At 38.9% G+C, this 18723-nt stretch overlaps 2 protein-coding genes across 5 annotated transcripts; one reads left to right on the top strand and one right to left on the bottom strand.

The window, feature by feature from the left end:
* Positions 1 to 1483: 1483 nt before the first annotated feature.
* LOC122077596 lies at positions 1484 to 10799 on the top strand. 3 transcript variants are annotated; one of them, XM_042643567.1, is made up of 2 exons: positions 1484 to 2625; positions 4251 to 4411. In XM_042643567.1, the coding sequence occupies exons 1-2, from the start codon at positions 1539 to 1541 to the stop codon at positions 4331 to 4333; spliced, it is 1170 nt and encodes a 389-aa protein (XP_042499501.1). In that variant the 5' UTR covers positions 1484 to 1538; the 3' UTR covers positions 4334 to 4411. The 3 variants fall into 3 exon arrangements, 2 of the variants coding, with proteins under 2 accessions (XP_042499501.1, XP_042499502.1); XM_042643568.1 differs by lacking the exon at positions 4251 to 4411 and adding an exon at positions 10544 to 10799 and having other exon boundaries at positions 1485 to 2625; XR_006139847.1 differs by lacking the exons at positions 1484 to 2625; positions 4251 to 4411 and adding exons at positions 10182 to 10300; positions 10544 to 10799.
* A 1674-nt stretch (positions 10800 to 12473) lies between these two features.
* LOC122075200 (protein SOSEKI 3-like) lies at positions 12474 to 16581 on the bottom strand. 2 transcript variants are annotated; one of them, XM_042640146.1, is made up of 7 exons: positions 16012 to 16581; positions 15291 to 15734; positions 15127 to 15196; positions 14924 to 15039; positions 13929 to 14817; positions 13000 to 13305; positions 12474 to 12888 (listed from the first exon to the last, which is right to left on the bottom strand). In XM_042640146.1, the coding sequence occupies exons 2-7, from the start codon at positions 15475 to 15477 to the stop codon at positions 12840 to 12842; spliced, it is 1617 nt and encodes a 538-aa protein (XP_042496080.1). In that variant the 5' UTR covers positions 15478 to 15734; positions 16012 to 16581; the 3' UTR covers positions 12474 to 12839. The 2 variants fall into 2 exon arrangements, with proteins under 2 accessions (XP_042496080.1, XP_042496081.1); XM_042640147.1 differs by having other exon boundaries at positions 15291 to 15697.
* Between the last annotated feature and the right edge of the window lie 2142 nt (positions 16582 to 18723).

Genomic DNA, 18723 nt, shown 5'->3' with positions numbered 1-18723 from the left:
CACCAATTTGGATTTGGGGAATGATGTCATTCATGTGGGATCCACATGGGTACACATGGGTCCACATGGAAATTTCTTTGATTGATTTCAACATGTATTGAGGAGCAAATGAGGTTCTACCAAAAATAAAAAAGAGCAAATATTGAATCTGGTACTAGGGGCCTTCTTCTTCTTGGATTGAAGCAAGTACAAACGGAACGATGAGAAATAGAAGAAATATGGAGCAAATTTTGAGGATTTGAAACTTAAATTTTTGAAAGGTACACCAACTTGTGACCTTGGAGCGTAAACCCCACCCCCCCACCCCTAATTTTTTTTTAATGTTCATAATATATTACACTAAACCTCCTTATGCTTTGTATGGCTCATATGACCATCAACAATCTTTATTACATATTAACCTCTCCCATCTGAATATTGATATATAACCTAATTTATTTTCTCAAGAGTTCTAACCTAAAATCTGAAAAAGATTCACCACAATCTAAAAGAGTAGTAGTTTTTTTGGTACTTGTGATTATTTTCTATCATTTGTGTTTTAATCCTTAAAGTATTGCCGAGCTATTGTGACACTTGGGGCCCGTTTGATAACGTTTCTGTCGTTTCTGTTTCAAGAAACGGCAGAAACATAAATTTCCATTTCTAGAAACAGAAACGGAATTGAAGGTGTTTGATAAGTCATGTTTTTAGAAGTCGATAATAACCAGTGAAAGAATGGCCACAAGTCGTTTTCGCCTGGGTCGTTTCTTGAATCATAAATAAGTAAAAATTTCTATTTCTACTTCTGAAAATAAGTTAAACGAAACAGTTTTATCAAACGTTTTTTACTCCGTTTCTACTGTTTCTGGAAACAGAAACGACAGAAATACGTTTCTTGAAACGTTATCAAACGGGCCTTTGGTGTGCATATGATGGATATGAGAACTATTTGAATTTTTTTTTTTTCTTTTATTATTACATTCTAAGAAATTGTTAAGAGGATTTTATTCACGCATGCTAGAAGGAAGAAGGGATGATAAGAAAAGAAGAGGTACATGTGACAAGAGTTGATCTTTAGACCTTTCACACTAATGGCACTTGTTTTACAAGCAAAGACTACAACTAGGGATGATCACCCAAATCAATATCAAATTAGTATCGATAGCACGAGATCGAAATCAGATCTGTATTGTAACGGTTCGGTATCTGATAGATTCTCCGAAGAGAACTTTTTTTTTTAAGAGAGAGAGAGAGAGGAAAATGAATATAATAAAGAAAAGGGTGAGGGTATTCTCAGACAGGGAATATAAAAATGGGCAAAAAGAGAAGGAAGGTCAGAGGCTTGAGTAAGGAGAGTTCAGGTTACCGGTATTTTATTTTCCACGTGGCGGCCCTGGATATGCCTTCAGAGGATCAGGACCCTCCTCCCTCTTAACATCCACCCGCCCCCAGTACACGACAGGACGGCCCACTTTTCACCTAAGCCACTTCTATAAACTTTAATTCAACTCTCTCCTCCGTCTCAAGCTCCAAAGAAAGAGCTTAATTTCTCCGTCACGATGGCCGGACATGCCGTTTCTCTCAGTCTCATATTCTCCTCATTCCTTCTTCTCCACGCTCATTGCCTCCAACCAAACCAACCAGAAAATCTAGTCGTCAAATGGATCTCTTCAAGTACAAACGATCTTCCTGTTCCTGATTCATCCTACGAAGTGAAAATTTTCCCTTCAAATTATCTGACAGAGTCAGCCGCTGACCCCAAGATGCGGCTTCCTTCCCAGTCTGAACCCACAGCCGTCACCGTCTTTTCAGATGATCGCTTCCAACCAAACCCACCAGAGAATCAAGTCGTCGAACGGAACCCATCAGGTTTAGCTACTTCCCCTGAGAAACCCAGCGAAGATGCCGTTCCGTCGGTGATAGTTACCGAATCCAAACCCACCGACGCCATTGAGCTGCCAGGATCTGACGCTATCAGATCGAGCAATGAGTACGGCTTCCACTTCCATTTCAATTTGCCCTTTGGTTTCCATTTCCACTCATACTGCCATCATCACGAGCAGGAAAAACCCAAGGAGGAGAGCAACAAGAAACAGGGTTTCCACTTTGATTTCCGCTTCCCCTTTGCTTTCCACTTTCACTTACACTGCCATCATCATGAGGAGAAGAAGGAGATGGAGAAACAGTTTGAGCCACGCATCGCGGGAGAAGGGATTCCAAATGGCGATGGCATGATCAAGGCTAGGACGGCAGGGTTTCTGGACGGGAAACGTCTTCATCATCACAAGCTAGTCGGGAATGCTGAAGGGATTATGAAAATGGAGGGAGGCAAGAAGAAGCCCCATAAGAAGGGGTGTAAGAAAGAGAAGGAAGATGGTGATCAAGGAATGATGAGATTCGAGGAAGGAAAGAAGAAGCCTTATAAAAAAGAGTGGAAGAAAGAAAAGGAAGACGGTGACCGAATGATGAGAGTCGAAGAAGGAAAGATGAAGCGCCATAAGAAGGAGTGGAAGAAGGAGAAGGAAGACGGTGAAGGGATGAGGAAAGTTGAGGAGGAAAGCAAGATTAAGAGCCATAAGCAGTGGAAGAAAAAGAAGGAAGTCGCAGGTCTTGTGAAGTTGTTCCAGAAGTTCTTCAAGCACTTCCGTAAGTTCTCCAACAAGCACTCCAGCTGAGGCGCCTTTTTTCTTCTCGTTTGGTACTATTGGTTGTGGGTTTTTTTTTTTTTTTTTTTTTTTTTTTTTTTTATGTGCATATTTTGTGATTTGGAAAAAAAGAAAAAGGAAAAAAAAATGGGAAGACTGATTTTGTTTTGAGTTTTTTTTTTTTGGTGAATAATTTTGTTTTGAGTTTCATAAATAGAGATTGATGTATATTGTCAATAACAGCCAATTATTATATTAATACATATTTGCTTTGGGATGTCAACCATGGTTTGAGTTTAGGGGGATAAAAAAGCATGGTTTAGGTAGGGGTGTCAATCGGTCGGGCTGGGTCGGGCGGGTCGGGCCGATCTAGGTTGGGCCTAACCGAACTTGGCGGTGTGAAATTCTTGCACCGTGAACGCCCGTTTACTTAAACGGGCTTAGATTTGGGGAGCATGGTACGGTTTGTAATCCGGTCAATCGGTGTCAGGCTTTAATCGGGCTACCTTAAACGGGTCTTATACAGGCTTTAAATGGGCTATGGACCTATTTCATTCTAAACGGACTCTAAACGTGCCTACCCTAAAATCCTTTTTTAAATAGATTAAACTATTGGCTTTAAAACTACTAGAGGATAACATTCACAATTCCAGAACCAAGGGAATCATGGCTTTAACAATTGAACAATTGATAACAATTGAATGTCCCATTTAACAAGATCCAAGGGAATTATATATATATATATATATATATCCAAGGGTATCATGTCTTTAAAATGTAATCTAAGTTGCAAGAATTACACTCTTTTTAACAATTGAATGTTCCATTTAGAATGTGGGTATTTTAGTCCTATATATTCTTTACTCATATTTTATAGTATCAGTGTAAAATAGGTATTTAGGCATTTTTTAAGGGGGTCGGGCCGGTCGGGCTAAATGAGTCGGTTCTAACAGGCTTCTTAAGTGAGTTGGGTCGGTCGGGCGCCCAACGGGCTAGTGACCTGCACTATGAATGCCTGTTTATTAAATGGGTCAGCTCAGGTCAGGCCTTAAGCGAGTCGGGCTTGATCGGGCCTACTAGTGCGGGCTCAGGATTGACACTCCTAGTTTAAGGTATCATTGATAACCAAAAAAAAAAAAAAATTAAAATAAAAAGTAGAAATAAAAAAAAAGGCAAAAGTTTTTCTGGTCGGCAGTGCTGGTAAGGGCATTCATGGTCGAGAGTAATCTGATACGTGGAATTGGTATCGATGCATCCCATTCGTTCGTTAAATTCCCAAACATCATATGACACTTTAGTATGTCAATTTGTTTTGAGTGAAATACGATCCCAAATACACTCAGACATTATATTCTCTCTCTCTCTCTCTCTCTCTCTCTCTCTCTCTCTCAATCGATCTTCCTTCTCTTATCTGAATCTTCGAAGTGAAGTAAAATGTGCATTTTCTGGTTTCTACTAATCCTCTCTCGATCCGCTCTCTATTTCCTCTGTAAGGTCGGGTTTTGTTGGCATGGTATGTTGATTCTTCTGCTTCTTCTTTTTTATTGGTGTGGATTCTCTCTTTCATTTTTAGGGTTTCTGTTTTGGGACTGTAATTGATAGACATGAATTTAACATATTTGACAGATAGCAATATTCAGCGTCGGAGCCACCGGAACGGCTATGAACGAACAGAGACGGAGATTGCAGATGGAAGAAAGAGTGAATAGTTTAGGGTTTAGCTTCAGCCGTTGGATTTTTTTGTTTTGCCATGTGTCAAGAGAGAGGGCTAGGAGGCAGAAAAGGTTTGAGGAAACAGGGAGAGTGAGTGTGAGCAGAGGAGGAGTGAGGCAAAGAGACGAAGGTAAGGAGAGAGAACATTGTGAATGGGAGAGAAGGGAGTCGCGGGAGATGTCGAGTGAGCATATGGTATCTCCCTTCAGTCATCCTCCATTATCTTTCTCTCTCCCTGTCCCTTCCCATCTTGTCAAAATCTAACACCTACTTCTGAACTCGACAGTTTTCTTCCCGACCACAAACCCCTGTTATCCAAATCCATACCCCGCCTCGTCGACTCTCGTCAACCAGCTCCGCTTTCTCTCTCTCTCCTTCATTCCCATCTCGTCAACCCTAACCCCTCATTTCCAGATCTCATCTCATATTTTTTTTTTTTTTTTTGGTGTGTGAAATGGGTTTCTTGTTTGGGTTCTTTCGTAGGCAGAAAGGGAAGAAGATCTAGAGAACTACAACAGGGCTGGATACTTCTAGTACTATTCTTGTGTTATCGTCCTACCCGAGCAATGGACGAACTCGCTGTTGAAGTTCCGACAACTTGTTCCCTTCGCCGCTACACTAGGAGAGAAAGCTCTGTGACATAAATCTTAGGTTTCCTAAACACTTATACCAAACAAAAAAATGTTTCTTAGACTATCTTGCAAAACGTATGTGTATTATCATACATATTATTTATTCCAAATCAACACTTTAGGACAATGACATTTAAATCCAACGGTCCAAAAAACACGCCTCACAAGATTCCTATATGAGGCGTTCGACCAGAAAACATCAACCCTAAAAAAAATATTAACAAAATCATCTGATCCAACTGTTTTACTCTTGGGCCCGTTTGATTTTGTTTCTCTTGTTTCTGTCCTAAAAAACGATTTTTTGAAATGCAAAAAGGTGATGGATTTTTCTGTTTCCCGAAACGTTTTCAACAGTGTAATCGAGTTCAAGCCATGAGTGAAAGCACGACGTTGTAGGAATACAACTCACGAGCGAGGCATGACGTTGGAGTTGCATGTATGCTTCATGGAGATGAACTTTAGAAGGATGAAGGCAATCCGTAAACTGTGAGCTTCGCACAACCAGGTTGGAATCGTCGCATTTGGATAGCGAGAAATTTTAACAATGGCTTGGGGTAGGGGTGTCAATTCGTGCCCGACCTGACTAAACCGATCGGGACCGACCGTTTATAGACCGGCCTTGCCCTGACCGTTTATTAAACGTGTCGGGCTTGAGCCCGGCCCATTTATAATTGGTCAGTCTCGATTTTGCTACTTGGACCGTCGGGCGCCCGACCGAGACCGACCGAATAATGCCCAATCTAGACCGGCCTATTGTGCACCGACTTAGCCCGACCCTTTAATGATTGTAGAATACCTATTTTACCCCCAAATTAAAGAATAAAAACTAAAAAGTAAAGACATGTTCACATTTTAAATAATGGTTATATTTGGTATCATTTATTGATTTATTATCATTTTTTTGGGCTTGCATGAGTGGGCCGGAATATAATAGCACATTTTAAAGAGGGCCCGTTTAAAAACCGGTTAAAGCCCGTTTAACATTAAACATGTCCGTAGCCCGGTTAAGGCCCGACTAAAGCCCGATTAAGGTGGCTCGATTATAACCAGAGACCGACCGACCGAATATAAAGTGTACCATGCCCTCAATAACTAAGCCCGATTAGTTAAATGGGCGGACACGGTGTAGCCTTTGAAAGTCTTCAAGCCCGATTAAGCCCGATCAAAACCGGACTGGCTTGACTAGTTGACACCCCTAGATTGGGGGTTTGGGTAGGTCGAGTGAAGTATCAAGTTTTTCACAATTTTTGTCACTCCTACTTGTTTCTAGAAACAAAAAACAAGTCTAACTTGTTTCTCCACTCCTGTTTCTAGACACAGAAATAGGCATACGTTTTTATTTCTGTTTCCAAAAACAAGTGAAACGAAACAAAAAAAATCAAACGGTTTTTGGGGTGTTTTTTCTTTTCTGATCACAGAAAAACAAAAAAAACGTTTCTAGAAACAAAATCAAATGGTTAGAAATCGATATGGTACTAACTTAAATTGATCCGGATCGAACTATTTTACTCTTACTCCATAATCCAGTCTCCATAATGGTTTGAGGAATCGCAACGGATCGGCATTGACCTATCCTAATTTTAGCTGATATCGTATTATGGATCGATGTGAATGAAGGGTAAAATAGTCAAAAAAAAATATTTTAAAATTAAAACCAAGGGTATTTTTGTTCGAACCAACACGATCTGGATTGGTATCGAATTTATATCAGTCTTGAAAAATCCATTCTTGATAACAAGTTTTAAAACCATATACCAACATTGATACGCTGCAACGAGTGGTGAGATGCGATAAATATTGAACAACTGAAAACATAGAGGCACACGCCAACTCCCAGCCATCACACATAACGATACGAATCGCATGGTAAGGTACTATATGGATTCGGGACCAATCTCGTATCTTATTGTGTCGGATGATCTTCACCTTCAAATGGGCATCAATTTTAAGTGGGTCCTCAGGACCACAATACCGCAGCGTAACCACTCCTGCTGCCTCTCTCTCAGTGCGAAAGGAACTGAGAAAGAGCATATTGAAGAGAATATGTTTTCATTAACTCTACTGTTACAGATTTGTTACATATATATATATATATATATATACATGATAGGCAAGTAGCCAATAACTAATTCAAGACTCAACTTGACATCACGTGGTCTGTTATAGATTTGTTACAAGATTGGTGTGCTGAGGTGGCAAGGTTGTTACGGTGAGGTGGCATATCTTTGTCACATATCAGGTTCCGCGTCTCAGCAATACTCATCTCCCCCATCTCATCCTTCTATCTTTCTGTTTCAGTTACAGATTTAATTGCAAACCTCTGTATCTCCTCCTTCTCTTTAGCTGGAAGAGCGAAAGGTGGTTGGCGAAATTGGGAGGAGAGTTGCTCTCTCTCTCTCTCTCTCTCTCTCTCTCTCTCTCTCTCTCTCTCTCTCTCTCTCTCTCTCTCATTTGGATGGTTTCAGAATTCATGGTAGATCTCAGCTGCTACTTGTTCAGTAAGGTGCACATTGTCATGCTGCAGGCCTGCACAAGCTGCTAGTCTTGTGTTGCAATTGAATGACTATCAGTTTGATCAATAAGTTAATGTTTAGGTTGGACTTTGTACAAATGTATGAACTTAAGACTTGCGTCTTGATTCTTTTTATTTTGTTTCAAATTTCCCCCTGATAATTACGATGATTACATATATTAATAAAGTAAAAGGTGATCAATCACAATTAAAAGTTGCTATGGAATTCCACTTGGTCAGCATACCTTGTACAATTATATGAAGGCTGCATGACTCAAATTTATTTTTATACATCAACTCGTCAAGAACAAGGGACCAGTGAGACAACAGTGTTTTTATTTTAGGGATCTCCTTGGCTGAATTATTTCGGAAAATTTGGTTTTTTATTTCCTTCCGTATCTTCCAACAAACACCAAACAACTCTCACAGAAAATACTCTCTCCTTGAAGTTAAAAAAAAAAAAAACATACCTTACTAAACAAGGAACTACAGACAATTAGTCGTAGCAAAGGTCCTTGGAGAGCCCATTATATGTGAATGTGCTAGTAAAATCACATTAATTATCTGTTCTCCATTGCAATAACTACTGGAAAGCTTCCATCCTTCTTTGCTACAGGATATTAAACAAAGAGACTAGGTAAAACTTAGGGTCCATTGTCAAATATATTGTTTGCCAGTTCTCCATTGCTGGCTGTCTAGCCATGCTATAAGGGCAAACAAGGGCCACATCATGGCTTAATTGTGACCAAAACTTCTACATTTTGAAGGGAGAATGACTTCAGGGGCTCTCTTATAGGTGGCTTTCCTGAAAAGAGATGGTATTAATGGTGGTTTGAGTTGGAAGAAGAAATGAGAAAGCAAAGAGGAAGAATATGGGAAAGGGATAGACCAACTCTTTGACAGAGTCTTACAACTATAGATTGGATCCCACCTCCCAATTAGGTGAGTCAAAATTCTTAATTCAAACATTATTGTAGAGCAAGACCTCCTTTCATCTATTTGGAAATGAATTTGCACACGCCCTTTGACAAAAGGGGCTAGCCCAAAGTTGTCAAGGCATCGCCTTGTGGCCTTGTGACAACACGCCTTCTATTACATCAGTTTTTTGACACTTGACGAGTTTACGTTGATTTATGCTTATTGTTTTGTTCTTTTATGAATATGCTTATATTATACCTTATGTTTTGTTTATTATATGTTTGTTTTTTCGCATCTTAGGTCATTATTAGCTTAATTATATCATATTGCATTGATATGGGTTGTGTGTTTCATATAAGCATAATTATATAAAAGTATCATTGCTATATTGCTATAGGTACATCTAGCCATCTAGGGCGCCTAGGTGTTGCTAGTCGCCTTGACAACTATGGGCTAGTAACTAGCACGCTGTGTCCTTGTTAGGGAGAACATCCAAGTTGAGTAACAAGCTTCCCTGGAAAAGAAAGGAGACTAATTAAATTATATAAGGAAAACTCAACAAAAATTTTAGAGATTTTCTTTAAAATGTTCATTCCAAAACAGACTTTCGTGGCCTTTAAACTAATATTTTGTCCTGGTCAGAGTAAGGAGGCGGGCCTCCTATGATCTGAATTGGAAGGGTATTGGGTTTGGGCCTATCTATTCTGCAACTCCCAGTCTTGATGATGATCATTATCAGCCCAAATCCTATAAGCATCCCCATGAGGTGCAGGATTCTATGCGCAAAATCCTTATGGCATTTTGAAGGCACCATGGGGCCTACATGTGAAATCCCTAGATCATGTGACAGATATACAGATAAGAAGATAGGGGAAGCCAACTCATTTAGGATCTGGATGTCTTACTTTCTCTGGTTTCCAGGAAGCAAGTTACTTCTTAAAAATTTTAAGCCTTGTTTAGCTCTAAGTTGAATTCCACCCCACCCGCTTTTGTTTGGGTTCTTATTCTAGTTATATGAGTTCAAAGTTTTGTTGAGTTATAGTTGTTTAGTTTCATCTTACAGATTTGATATATTTTTTTCTCCAATTTAACAGGAGTCTGAGGAATAGAAAGGCGTCTGCTTGGACCTCTGTATTCTATACTCTCTTTTCAAGCATGGCACGCTAAACTCCACCATAGAAATATGTTGCTTTCATCTATTCTTGCTATTTCTGCTTGTTTTGGAGTTTGCAACCATTTCATTAATTTTGACCAAAACATTTTTAAATTTTAAATATTGCTTATTTACTTTTTCTTGCAATTTAGAAGTAAACAACTCTCTAAAGAATTAAAATATAATAGTTTAGTATATAATGTTTGATACAGTTTTAACTCGGTGGGTTCCTTAATTTATCTTAGTTCTATTACTCTTTTTTTTTTCTTTAGCAAAACATTTCCCTGAGTTTTACCCAAGTACAGAAATATTTTATTTTGGTAAAAATTTTAATATCTCTAAAACTAATTTTACAACTAAGTTTCAACAGTCAATCAATAAAATGTTTTGTGATTTTTAATTCCTCCACTTATACCTAATTTTCTGAGATTCCTTTATTAATCAACTAGAGGTCAGCAGTTTATTTCTTATTCTCCATGTTTTCTCTGTTAAAACCACAAAACCTTTTGAATAAATTGACATAAATCTCGGTTTCCTCTTCATTTCTTGATCTCTTTTTCTCAATTGGTCCATTGCTGGAAAAATTAGTCCAGCAATGAAATTCATCACTTTTACTAACCGACATTGTAGAGACATATTGCTATTGAATAGCTTTGGCTGGGACAGCCAAGAACAACATCCACATAGACTGTGTATACCCAGAAACAGAGATCTAAAATGCCTTTTCTCATAATGCCTGAAATTTGCGGTAAGAACATTCTTCTTTCTCTTACTTGAACAACCTTAAAAAATTAGAAAAGGGTATTAAAACTTAAAGCTAGATCCTTAGTTCATTATGAGTAAATAATTCTTGTACTGTCTACTACGAAATCAATCATTTGGGAATTTTTTCTTTAATTAGGTTAAGGAGACTATGTAAAAATATTTCACCCAAAGATTCTCAAAAGGCACTCAAAATCTTTGTTCTGATGTAGATGTATTGTATGTGTAGGTGTATGAAAATTATAACATGGAAAGCACAAGCAACTATTAATCAGTGGATGCCATCGATGAGATGATGCTGGAGGAGCTTCCTTTATCCAACATAGTACATGCACTTAAAGAGGTGACATACCCCAAACCATTTGTTGGGATGGTGTTTGATTCTCTTGATGATGATATCTCTTCTACAACCAATATGCAAGGTTTGTTGATTTTAGTGTATGAAAAGCTAAAACTCGTGAATCAAATATTGATTGATGGTTCAATTCGGAAAAAATTCGTCTGTAATTCCGATCTCGTACAATTCTGTGCAATACCACCTTCAGGCGATGACACGTGTATTGATACCAATACAATGGTCCAGATCTGATTTAAATGCCTCTTCACTGATTTAATGTTTTATTAGTTGTACTAGATCTGGACCATTGTATTGGTATCAATACACGTGTCACCGCCCGAAGGTGGTATTGCACGGAATTGTACGAGATCGGAATTGCAGACTATTTCAACACGGTTCAATTCTCTTTCGCCGAGTTGTTTGTTCAAAAGGCCATTCCCAGAAAAACTGTGAAAATGATAATGATGAACCAAAGCAAGTGAAAAATGATGCTGTAGTGAATGTGACTCACCTAGTCAGAAGAATAGGTTGTGAAGCAAAGTTAGACATGAAAAAAATAATTCTGATGGTAGATGGGCTGTAGAGAAATTTTATGAGGATCATAAACTTAAATTTGCTCATCGGGGAGAGATCTGTCTACTAAGGTCCCATAGGCGTACGCAATACAATCAAGAGCAGCTAATTGATACAGTGATTGATGTGAGCATGAATTGGAAACAAGTAATATCCTACTTAGCAGGAGAAGCTGATGAGAATGGCAATGTTGTCTTTATCAAACAGGATTTAAAAAATCCAGTAAGTGCGAAAATGAAAGCAAAGGAAGATGGGCAGCTTGTTCTCAATTACTTGAAGCAAGTGCAAACTGAGAATTCATCACTTTTTTTTCTTCTATGAAATACAGGTTGTCGAAGAGTATCAGAAGCTAAACTTATTTTGGGGATGTGATTTACTTGGACACAATGTATGGGGCTAACAAATTTGGATGACCATTAGCTCCAATTGTTGGTGTAAGCCATCATCTTCAGACAGTCCTGTTTGCTTGCAAAATACTACATAATGGAACTGAGCAGTATTTTGCTTGGTTGCTGGAGACATTGTTGAAGGCTATGTCTGGGAATCATCTTGTTGCATTTATTACTAACCAAGAAGTAGCAATGACAAAAGCAATTGAGCAAGTGTTACCAGGTAACACAGCACCGTATATGTTTATGGCACACCGGTGCAACGACTGTAGACGATTTTCACACAAACATTTAAGCCATCTATAGAGTACTGAAAGCACTTTTAGTACCGGCTTAAAAAAATGCGTAGCTGAGCCTCAGTAGTGTGATGAATTTGAATCAAGATGGCATCATTACTCGTAAAATATCAACTTTATGATAGTGAGTGACTCCTTTAATGGATACAGCACCTTCAACTTTATTTTTTCCTAAATCCCTTCCACCTGGGGAAAGGTCTCCAATCTTCATGATGGCCTATGAAGGAAGCCTTTTCGCCCAAATATCTTCTACGCACCATCATCTTGGAGCTCAAATTTGTGGACTTGTCAAGTCATTGCTTATTCATCTAAGTTAGTTTCAAAGCAATCCCACTTCTCTTGTTGAAATATAAATCTCTGCAACAATTTTTTTTTTTTTTTTTAATCTATATAATGAACAATGTAACTAAAATTATCAATTTTCCATCCAATTGTTGGTTTGATCAGCGATGTTCCTCATTGTGTGTTGGGTTTCGTGCCAAAACACTCTAAGGTGTTGGATCTGAGTTGTGGCCTATATTCCGCAATATAGAAACCCGGCCCAAGAAAATGAAAAACAGAGCATTAAACAATAGAAACAGAGTACAATCTATTAAATTCTGACACATTCTTTCAAACAAGTACAAAAATTCAAATCTCACAAGCGGCAAGCCTCACTCTAAAACTTGAAACATTTTTCTGCTTACTCTGTTACCTATCTATCCTTTCCCGAATTTGCAGTCACCAGCCAACTTCCTTCTGCTGATAGATAAAAAGAACAAAACCCACACTTGCTCTAACACAGAACTATACAAGGCTTCCTTCATTAACTACATATGAAAGTCCCCCATTCAACTGCTCCCGTAATATTTTTCTATTTAATTATCTGTAGAAGAAACAAATCTGAAAACCATCCAAATCCCACCTCCCTATGAGGTGCCTCTGTTCTCTTCACAAGGGTCCTTGGGATTGAATTATAACCCGAGCTCCTGAAGCAAGCCTGTAGGAATAAGAAAAACATAGTCTCAATCAACTAGAACAATACCATCAACATAGAAGAGATCTGATAATCCTTATACTACATAGCAAGGGAGGACGAATCAACACTTAACTTTCTTCTATTTTTATCACTTTCTCCTCTTCCCTGAAAGAGTCTAGTCTCTTTGATGGTCTCTTCCCTGTGGAAGGCTCTGTAATTCTCCTGCTGCCACCATTGCTTGCACCATGAAACAAGGGTTGTGAAACCTCCGCAGCTGCCGAAGATTTCCTGGGTGCATCTAAAACAGGGGATCTCATTGTTTCATTCCTTGGTGGCTTACCCGATGGGGGTTTGGTTGATCGAGGGATGCATTTCAAACGCACATTACCAGTCTCCCTCTCCTTGTCACCTGCTGCCGATTCCTGTGTCTCAGGAGTCCTGCATTTTTTTAGTTCTTATAGTTATCTTCTTAGAAGAACAAAACAGAAGTTTAGGATTCTAACTAGTAGCAACATGTCCACATACTAGAGCACCTAATTAACTTTAAACAGAAAGTAAAGACTAGAGAATCTACTTCAAATAGAAGAAGGGAAGATCACAGGAGTGGTCCCTTCCAAAGGATTAAGCAAATATTCGATTCTCAACAAGGCATCTTATCATAATTTTTGGTTGATGTCCTCAACATTATTCAGAATAATATTTAGTTAGATAAAATGCAAGGTCGAAACAGCCTCTTGACATTCTCGGGGTAAGGCTGCATAATTCTCGCCTCCCCAGACCTCGCACATGCAGGAGCCTCATGCACCGGGTACTCCTAGTTAGATAAAATGCAATAAAGATGCCCAAGATTAGGTATTTGCAACCCAAGTTGTAGAACAAAGCTAGAAACAAATTGAATGAGACAAACCTATTAATTAATCAAGAATGTTGGTCTACAAACATCTAGAGCCAGCATTCACCAGATCAGGTAATCACATTCATTTCCTGGGTTCAGTTTCTGGAACTTCATCCCCTAGAGAGAAATGTGAAAAACTACAATATAGAGCTGGAATCAGAATTACCTGTCAGCATTGTATGAAGAAGACCTTTTGAGAACAGTCAGTCCATCTCCTTCCCTGTAAATGTTTCTCTCAATCAAGCTTCCACTAAAATAGTCTTTGTCTTCCAATCTCAGCCCCATCGGTCTTGGATTCTCTGCCAAGGAGTCAAACTCCCCCAGCATGATTGTTTTAGAAAACAATGGAGAGGGAAATTTACAATGAGGAAACCTAGGTCTGTAGGCAGGTACGATGCCAAAATTGTGTTCTTTCACTGAGATAGACCCACAGGAGATCAATTGCATTAACATGTTTGCAGGCTTGAATTTCATATTGGAGGGCAAACTTACGGCTTCTTCTTCAAGTATCCTGAAGCTATTTATCTTATTAGCATCAGCTCTGATTAAAGACTCCAAAGTCTCCACCTTTCCGCCAGAAGAAGAAGTGCTTGAAGAAGATGGAGGTGGGGAAATCTCATCCCCATATAGCTCAGAGTTCTCCTTAACATGCAGAATCTGGTTCTCAGGACTCCCATTGCATTCAAGCTCCATTGACCCATTATCAGTTGAAACACCTCTTGTACAGGTTTCTCTGGCCTTATCTCTCCTCACACTTATTACCTCAGTCTGGGTTGAAGCATCAGCTGCTTGAGCTCCCTTACAGATCTTGTACTCTGTTAAGCTCCTAGAGCCACAATAAGAGGGGTTGCTTCCTACTCTAGTATCTGGAGACATGCTAGAGGGACTTGGCCGTTGGAGTGGAGGAGAGATTTCATCCTCTTGAGAAGTTTTCACCCCTTTCCCAACCATCATGCCTGAAGAAGATGAAGAAGTCTCAGGGCTAGGGGAAGACGTGGGTTCTTGTAGTTGAATTGGATTCTTCAACCTGGTATTAACAGTGGGATGGAAACGACCTGGAAAGGGAAGAAGAGAACCCAAAAAACAACTAAAAATCTTTCTTTTGAGGTTATCCATTCACCTTGTTCTACATTAAGAAACCCTCAAGAGTTACTAGTTTACCTGAATGAGATTCTTCTAAGAGCTCAGAACCTTTGAGAACATATTCATTTCCATGAGCAGGAAGAATCAGGTCATCTTCACAGAGATCATGCCAAACATAACCATTTTTGTAGCTCCTTCAACGAGCATAAGATCCAATTAGAAGGTGAATAAAGAATAACCAAAAAAGAAAAAAAAGGTGGAAGTTTTGCCATGGCATTCACCTCTTACAAGACCACGAATACATGGAAGCCATGCCTCTTCCTCTAAGAACATTAAGCCTATCAATAACATCTGCAGAACAAATTAAATAAAACAAATGCTAAAATTACAAAAGCAAGAGGAGAGTTAAGCAGAGGGATCAAATAAGAATGAGTTTATTATTTACCACTCAAGTAAAGGCCTTCAGGTGATGAGAGCGAAACCTCAATGAAATGGGGATGTTCGAGATGTCGATTTCTGCAGAGATAGTAAACAACAGGAACTTTTCTAGTTTGGTGCTTAGGTGACGGCTCCTTCCAAACTCTAGCCCTGTCTGGGCTCGTCTGTCTGTAGTTCTTCATCCGGACTTCCATTTTCTACTCCAAGAATCACCTCAGACAGAAATGGATCCACTACGAAAACCCTCTACAAAAATTTGCTCCAGCTCTCCAGAAGAAATCAGAGACCAAATGGATTCGGAAACAAGTTGAGGGATTTCATGCTTCCTCATAAGCTACCACCGCAAATGGACGAATAAAAGCTAATCGTCAGATGGGCAGCCGGTAGATCTGAGGCCATGCTCGAGCATCAATTCTGAAATACAAGCCAAATGCGATATATTCCCGTGAACCTAAGAAAAACCCAAATCACAGATTGCAGAGAAGCATTTTTATAATCTAAATAACCCGATGGACAGAGAAAAATGGGCAACTGAAAGAAAAGAAAATGAAGCAAAAATCCCCATTGCTACAACTGGGTTTTAGCATTTCAAGAACGCAACATTCACAACTGAGTGAGAAAATTTCATTTTTTTCAGGGATGCGATAGATCATACGAAACAGAAGATAAACCAAAGCAAATGATAAGAATCCAGAGAAGAATAAGAAGGAAATGTATATACAATATACCTGAGAAGGGAAGGAAGTAGGAACTGCTTTCATGTGTGGATTTGGTTGAACCGCCCGCATTTAAAGCATTGATTGATAAACCCAAGTACACAGTAACTATTCTGTAAAAAAAGAAGCTTTTTTGCCCACTGTGAAAGAATCAGAGATGGATGAAGAAGACTAATGCTTCCCTTCCCTTCCCTTTTCTCCCTTGCTCTGTCACTTCACTCCAGTCCACCCACACTCTTACAGAGAAAGTGAAATGGGAATTTTAATTAACTTGTCTGAGACGTAAACTTTCAGATGAAATCAAATCCAAAGATCCAAACACAAAGCCATGACTATGATACGACAAAAAAAGAGTAAAGAATAAAGACACAGCTACTTAAGACAAGAGGACCTTAACCCAGATGAAATCCAAACGCAAAGCCATGGCTATGAATAGGACATGAGAGTAAAGAACAACAAAGACAGAGCAACGACAAGAAGATCAATATGTATTCTTTTTCTACAAGACTATAAAAGTTGAAAACAAACAAATTGCCCATGAATGGGTGAGATTGAGAAAGGTCAAACACCCATGAAGCAACTCAGGTTTCACCTCGATTAGGAACCTAAAGGGTCTCTAGATTACGTAGAAATGAAGAGATTAGGTCAAACCTTACATCAATCAGTCTCTACTCTATTACTCTATAATTTAACTAATGGAAATGGAAAATTAGTATTTAGAGCAATAAGGTGACCTTAAGACGCGCACTATTATGTGGTTTCGGGAGACTTTTTGAATTTGGGAGTCGGGCTTTGGCTTTGCCGTCTCCAATCTCTTATCCTCCTGTTTCCGCAAGCGGCGGCAATCTAAAGTTGACCTAGTTGACTCCATTGGATTGTGAATTTCGAACCTTAGGAGTGGTCCAACACCCCCAACTGGCCAACAAGTCCTTTCACTTTCTTTTTCGAGTTTTCAGTTTCAAAACAGTGAAGTGGAGGGGCAATTTCAGATCCTCTCCAGAGCAGAGACAGCTCAGTCACATCCGATGGTTGGGAGTATTTTGGATACACATTCCAACATCTGGACATATAACCCAACCGGTTCAGTTGTTAGATGTGTTGTACTCTCTCACACACTAGAGAGGATCTGTTTTGGTTTCCCTTCACCTATAATAAATGGAGAATCATTTACGGGAAGGACTTGGACATGCATCCTCAAGTGTTTAGATGTACGTCCAACTCTTCTCAACCGTTGGTTGGGTGAGAAATAAATGGTTGGACGCCTGTGTAGTTGGAGAGGAATCATATCCGAGTTTGTGTATCTTGAGAAGGGTATAAAAAACAATAAGGAGGGACATTATTGACTTCGTACAATTGGGGGCGGAATAATAATGATCCTCAATGGGTAAATGAATCCTACTCCACTGATGGTGGAAAACATTCTCCAAGAAGTTAACAATCACCATCTTGGACTCTCTTCTTAATAGAAAGCACTCCTTTTTTATTTTATTTTTTTATACACGTACTATTATATACTTTATGGAGATGATTCTTTGAGCAAACAACGAATACAAGCCACACCAGTTAGGGGAGATTGAATGGTTTTGTAACTAGAAGGGGTCAACAAAGTCATTTAATGTGATGAGGGGAGACAGAGAGGGTGCAAGTGTATCCTTTCATGCAACTCAGAGAACTGTTTTTGTCCATGGGCTTAAAACTAAACTCATAAGAAAAATATGTAAGAGCTTCTTCAACCATGTCTTTGCCATATTTTACATCTCCAGGATGATTGATTAACATAGGAAACAATGAAAATTCTCTTCTTCTCTCTATAATCAGGCAATTGTGGCTATCATAGGTTGATTATATAGATAGAAGGTAATTGAAAATTGGCATTATTGTTTTTTCAACCTAGTTTCTCTATATCATTGGTGAAAAGGAATATCCACATCCACTTCCATAAGATTGTATCGAGTGAGGAGGGATAATTTAAGCTTCTATAGTTTAGAATGCATTCCCGGAATAGATTCCGAGCCTATAATGCATTATGAACCCTATAATTCCAATAATGTAAACCAAACATAAGCTTCGTGATGAAAGTGTAATGATGACCTAATAGTCCAATCACATGGTCACAGTGGTGATATAAAAACTTATTCCTTATTTTTTTTATCAGTTTTCCCTCACCCACGAGCAAAACATTATCGCAAATACCGAATATTTTTTGTTAGACACATTCTCAAGTTAAGACATTTTGCTCCCTTAAAAAAAAAAAAAATGGTAAGGCACCGGTAATATTTAAGATCCTAATTAGTATGAGCCATGAGGCAGGCCACCCTTGGTTCCCTACAATATGAGCCCCAAGCAGAAGAAAAGAAAGAAACAAACTGAAGTATAGAGTTGGGGGATTGACAAACACTAAACAGTGCAAGACAACGTGGGTGATAGATCCCATTCACTGCTCCAGGCCCCCAACACATATATATATTAATATGGCTTTGTTCTGTTTTGTACTAGACAATACTCAAAAATGCCGTTCTTATGGATGTATTAAATGCTCTTTTAAACCACTGCCTATAGGCTTTAATGCACCAATACGGTTGGTAGTCTAATGGTAAAAATACTCTTAATTCTTCATTCGAATCGTCTGGTTGTGGGTTCGCTGCGATCGTTACTGTAGAACACCCTTTTTTTTTTTTTTTTTACTGAAGAAGTTCATTCAAGTTCAATGTGGATTGGTGAGAG

The sequence above is a fragment of the Macadamia integrifolia genome, chromosome 4 (assembly GCF_013358625.1).
Source record: "Macadamia integrifolia cultivar HAES 741 chromosome 4, SCU_Mint_v3, whole genome shotgun sequence".
NCBI classification, from domain to species: domain Eukaryota; kingdom Viridiplantae; phylum Streptophyta; class Magnoliopsida; order Proteales; family Proteaceae; genus Macadamia; species Macadamia integrifolia.
The sequence above is the reverse complement of the archived record's forward strand: the minus strand, read 5'-3'. Positions and strand labels throughout refer to the sequence as shown.

Bases quoted from the DNA above. Each gene is read 5' to 3' on its own strand.
- LOC122075200 (XM_042640146.1), bottom strand. From the start codon at position 15,477: ATGGAAGTCCGGATGAAGAACTACAGACAGACGAGCCCAGACAGGGCT. The intron at 15,197-15,290 runs GTAAATAATAAA...TTTGTTCTGCAG, and splicing joins TGAAGGCCTTTACTTGAGTG to ATGTTATTGATAGGCTTAAT. The intron at 12,889-12,999 runs TTAAGTGTTGAT...TTATTCCTACAG, and splicing joins GTGATAAAAATAGAAGAAAG to GCTTGCTTCAGGAGCTCGGG.
- LOC122077596 (XM_042643567.1), top strand. From the start codon at position 1,539: ATGGCCGGACATGCCGTTTCTCTCAGTCTCATATTCTCCTCATTCCTT. The intron at 2,626-4,250 runs GTAAGTTCTCCA...CATATTTGACAG, and splicing joins GAAGTTCTTCAAGCACTTCC to ATAGCAATATTCAGCGTCGG.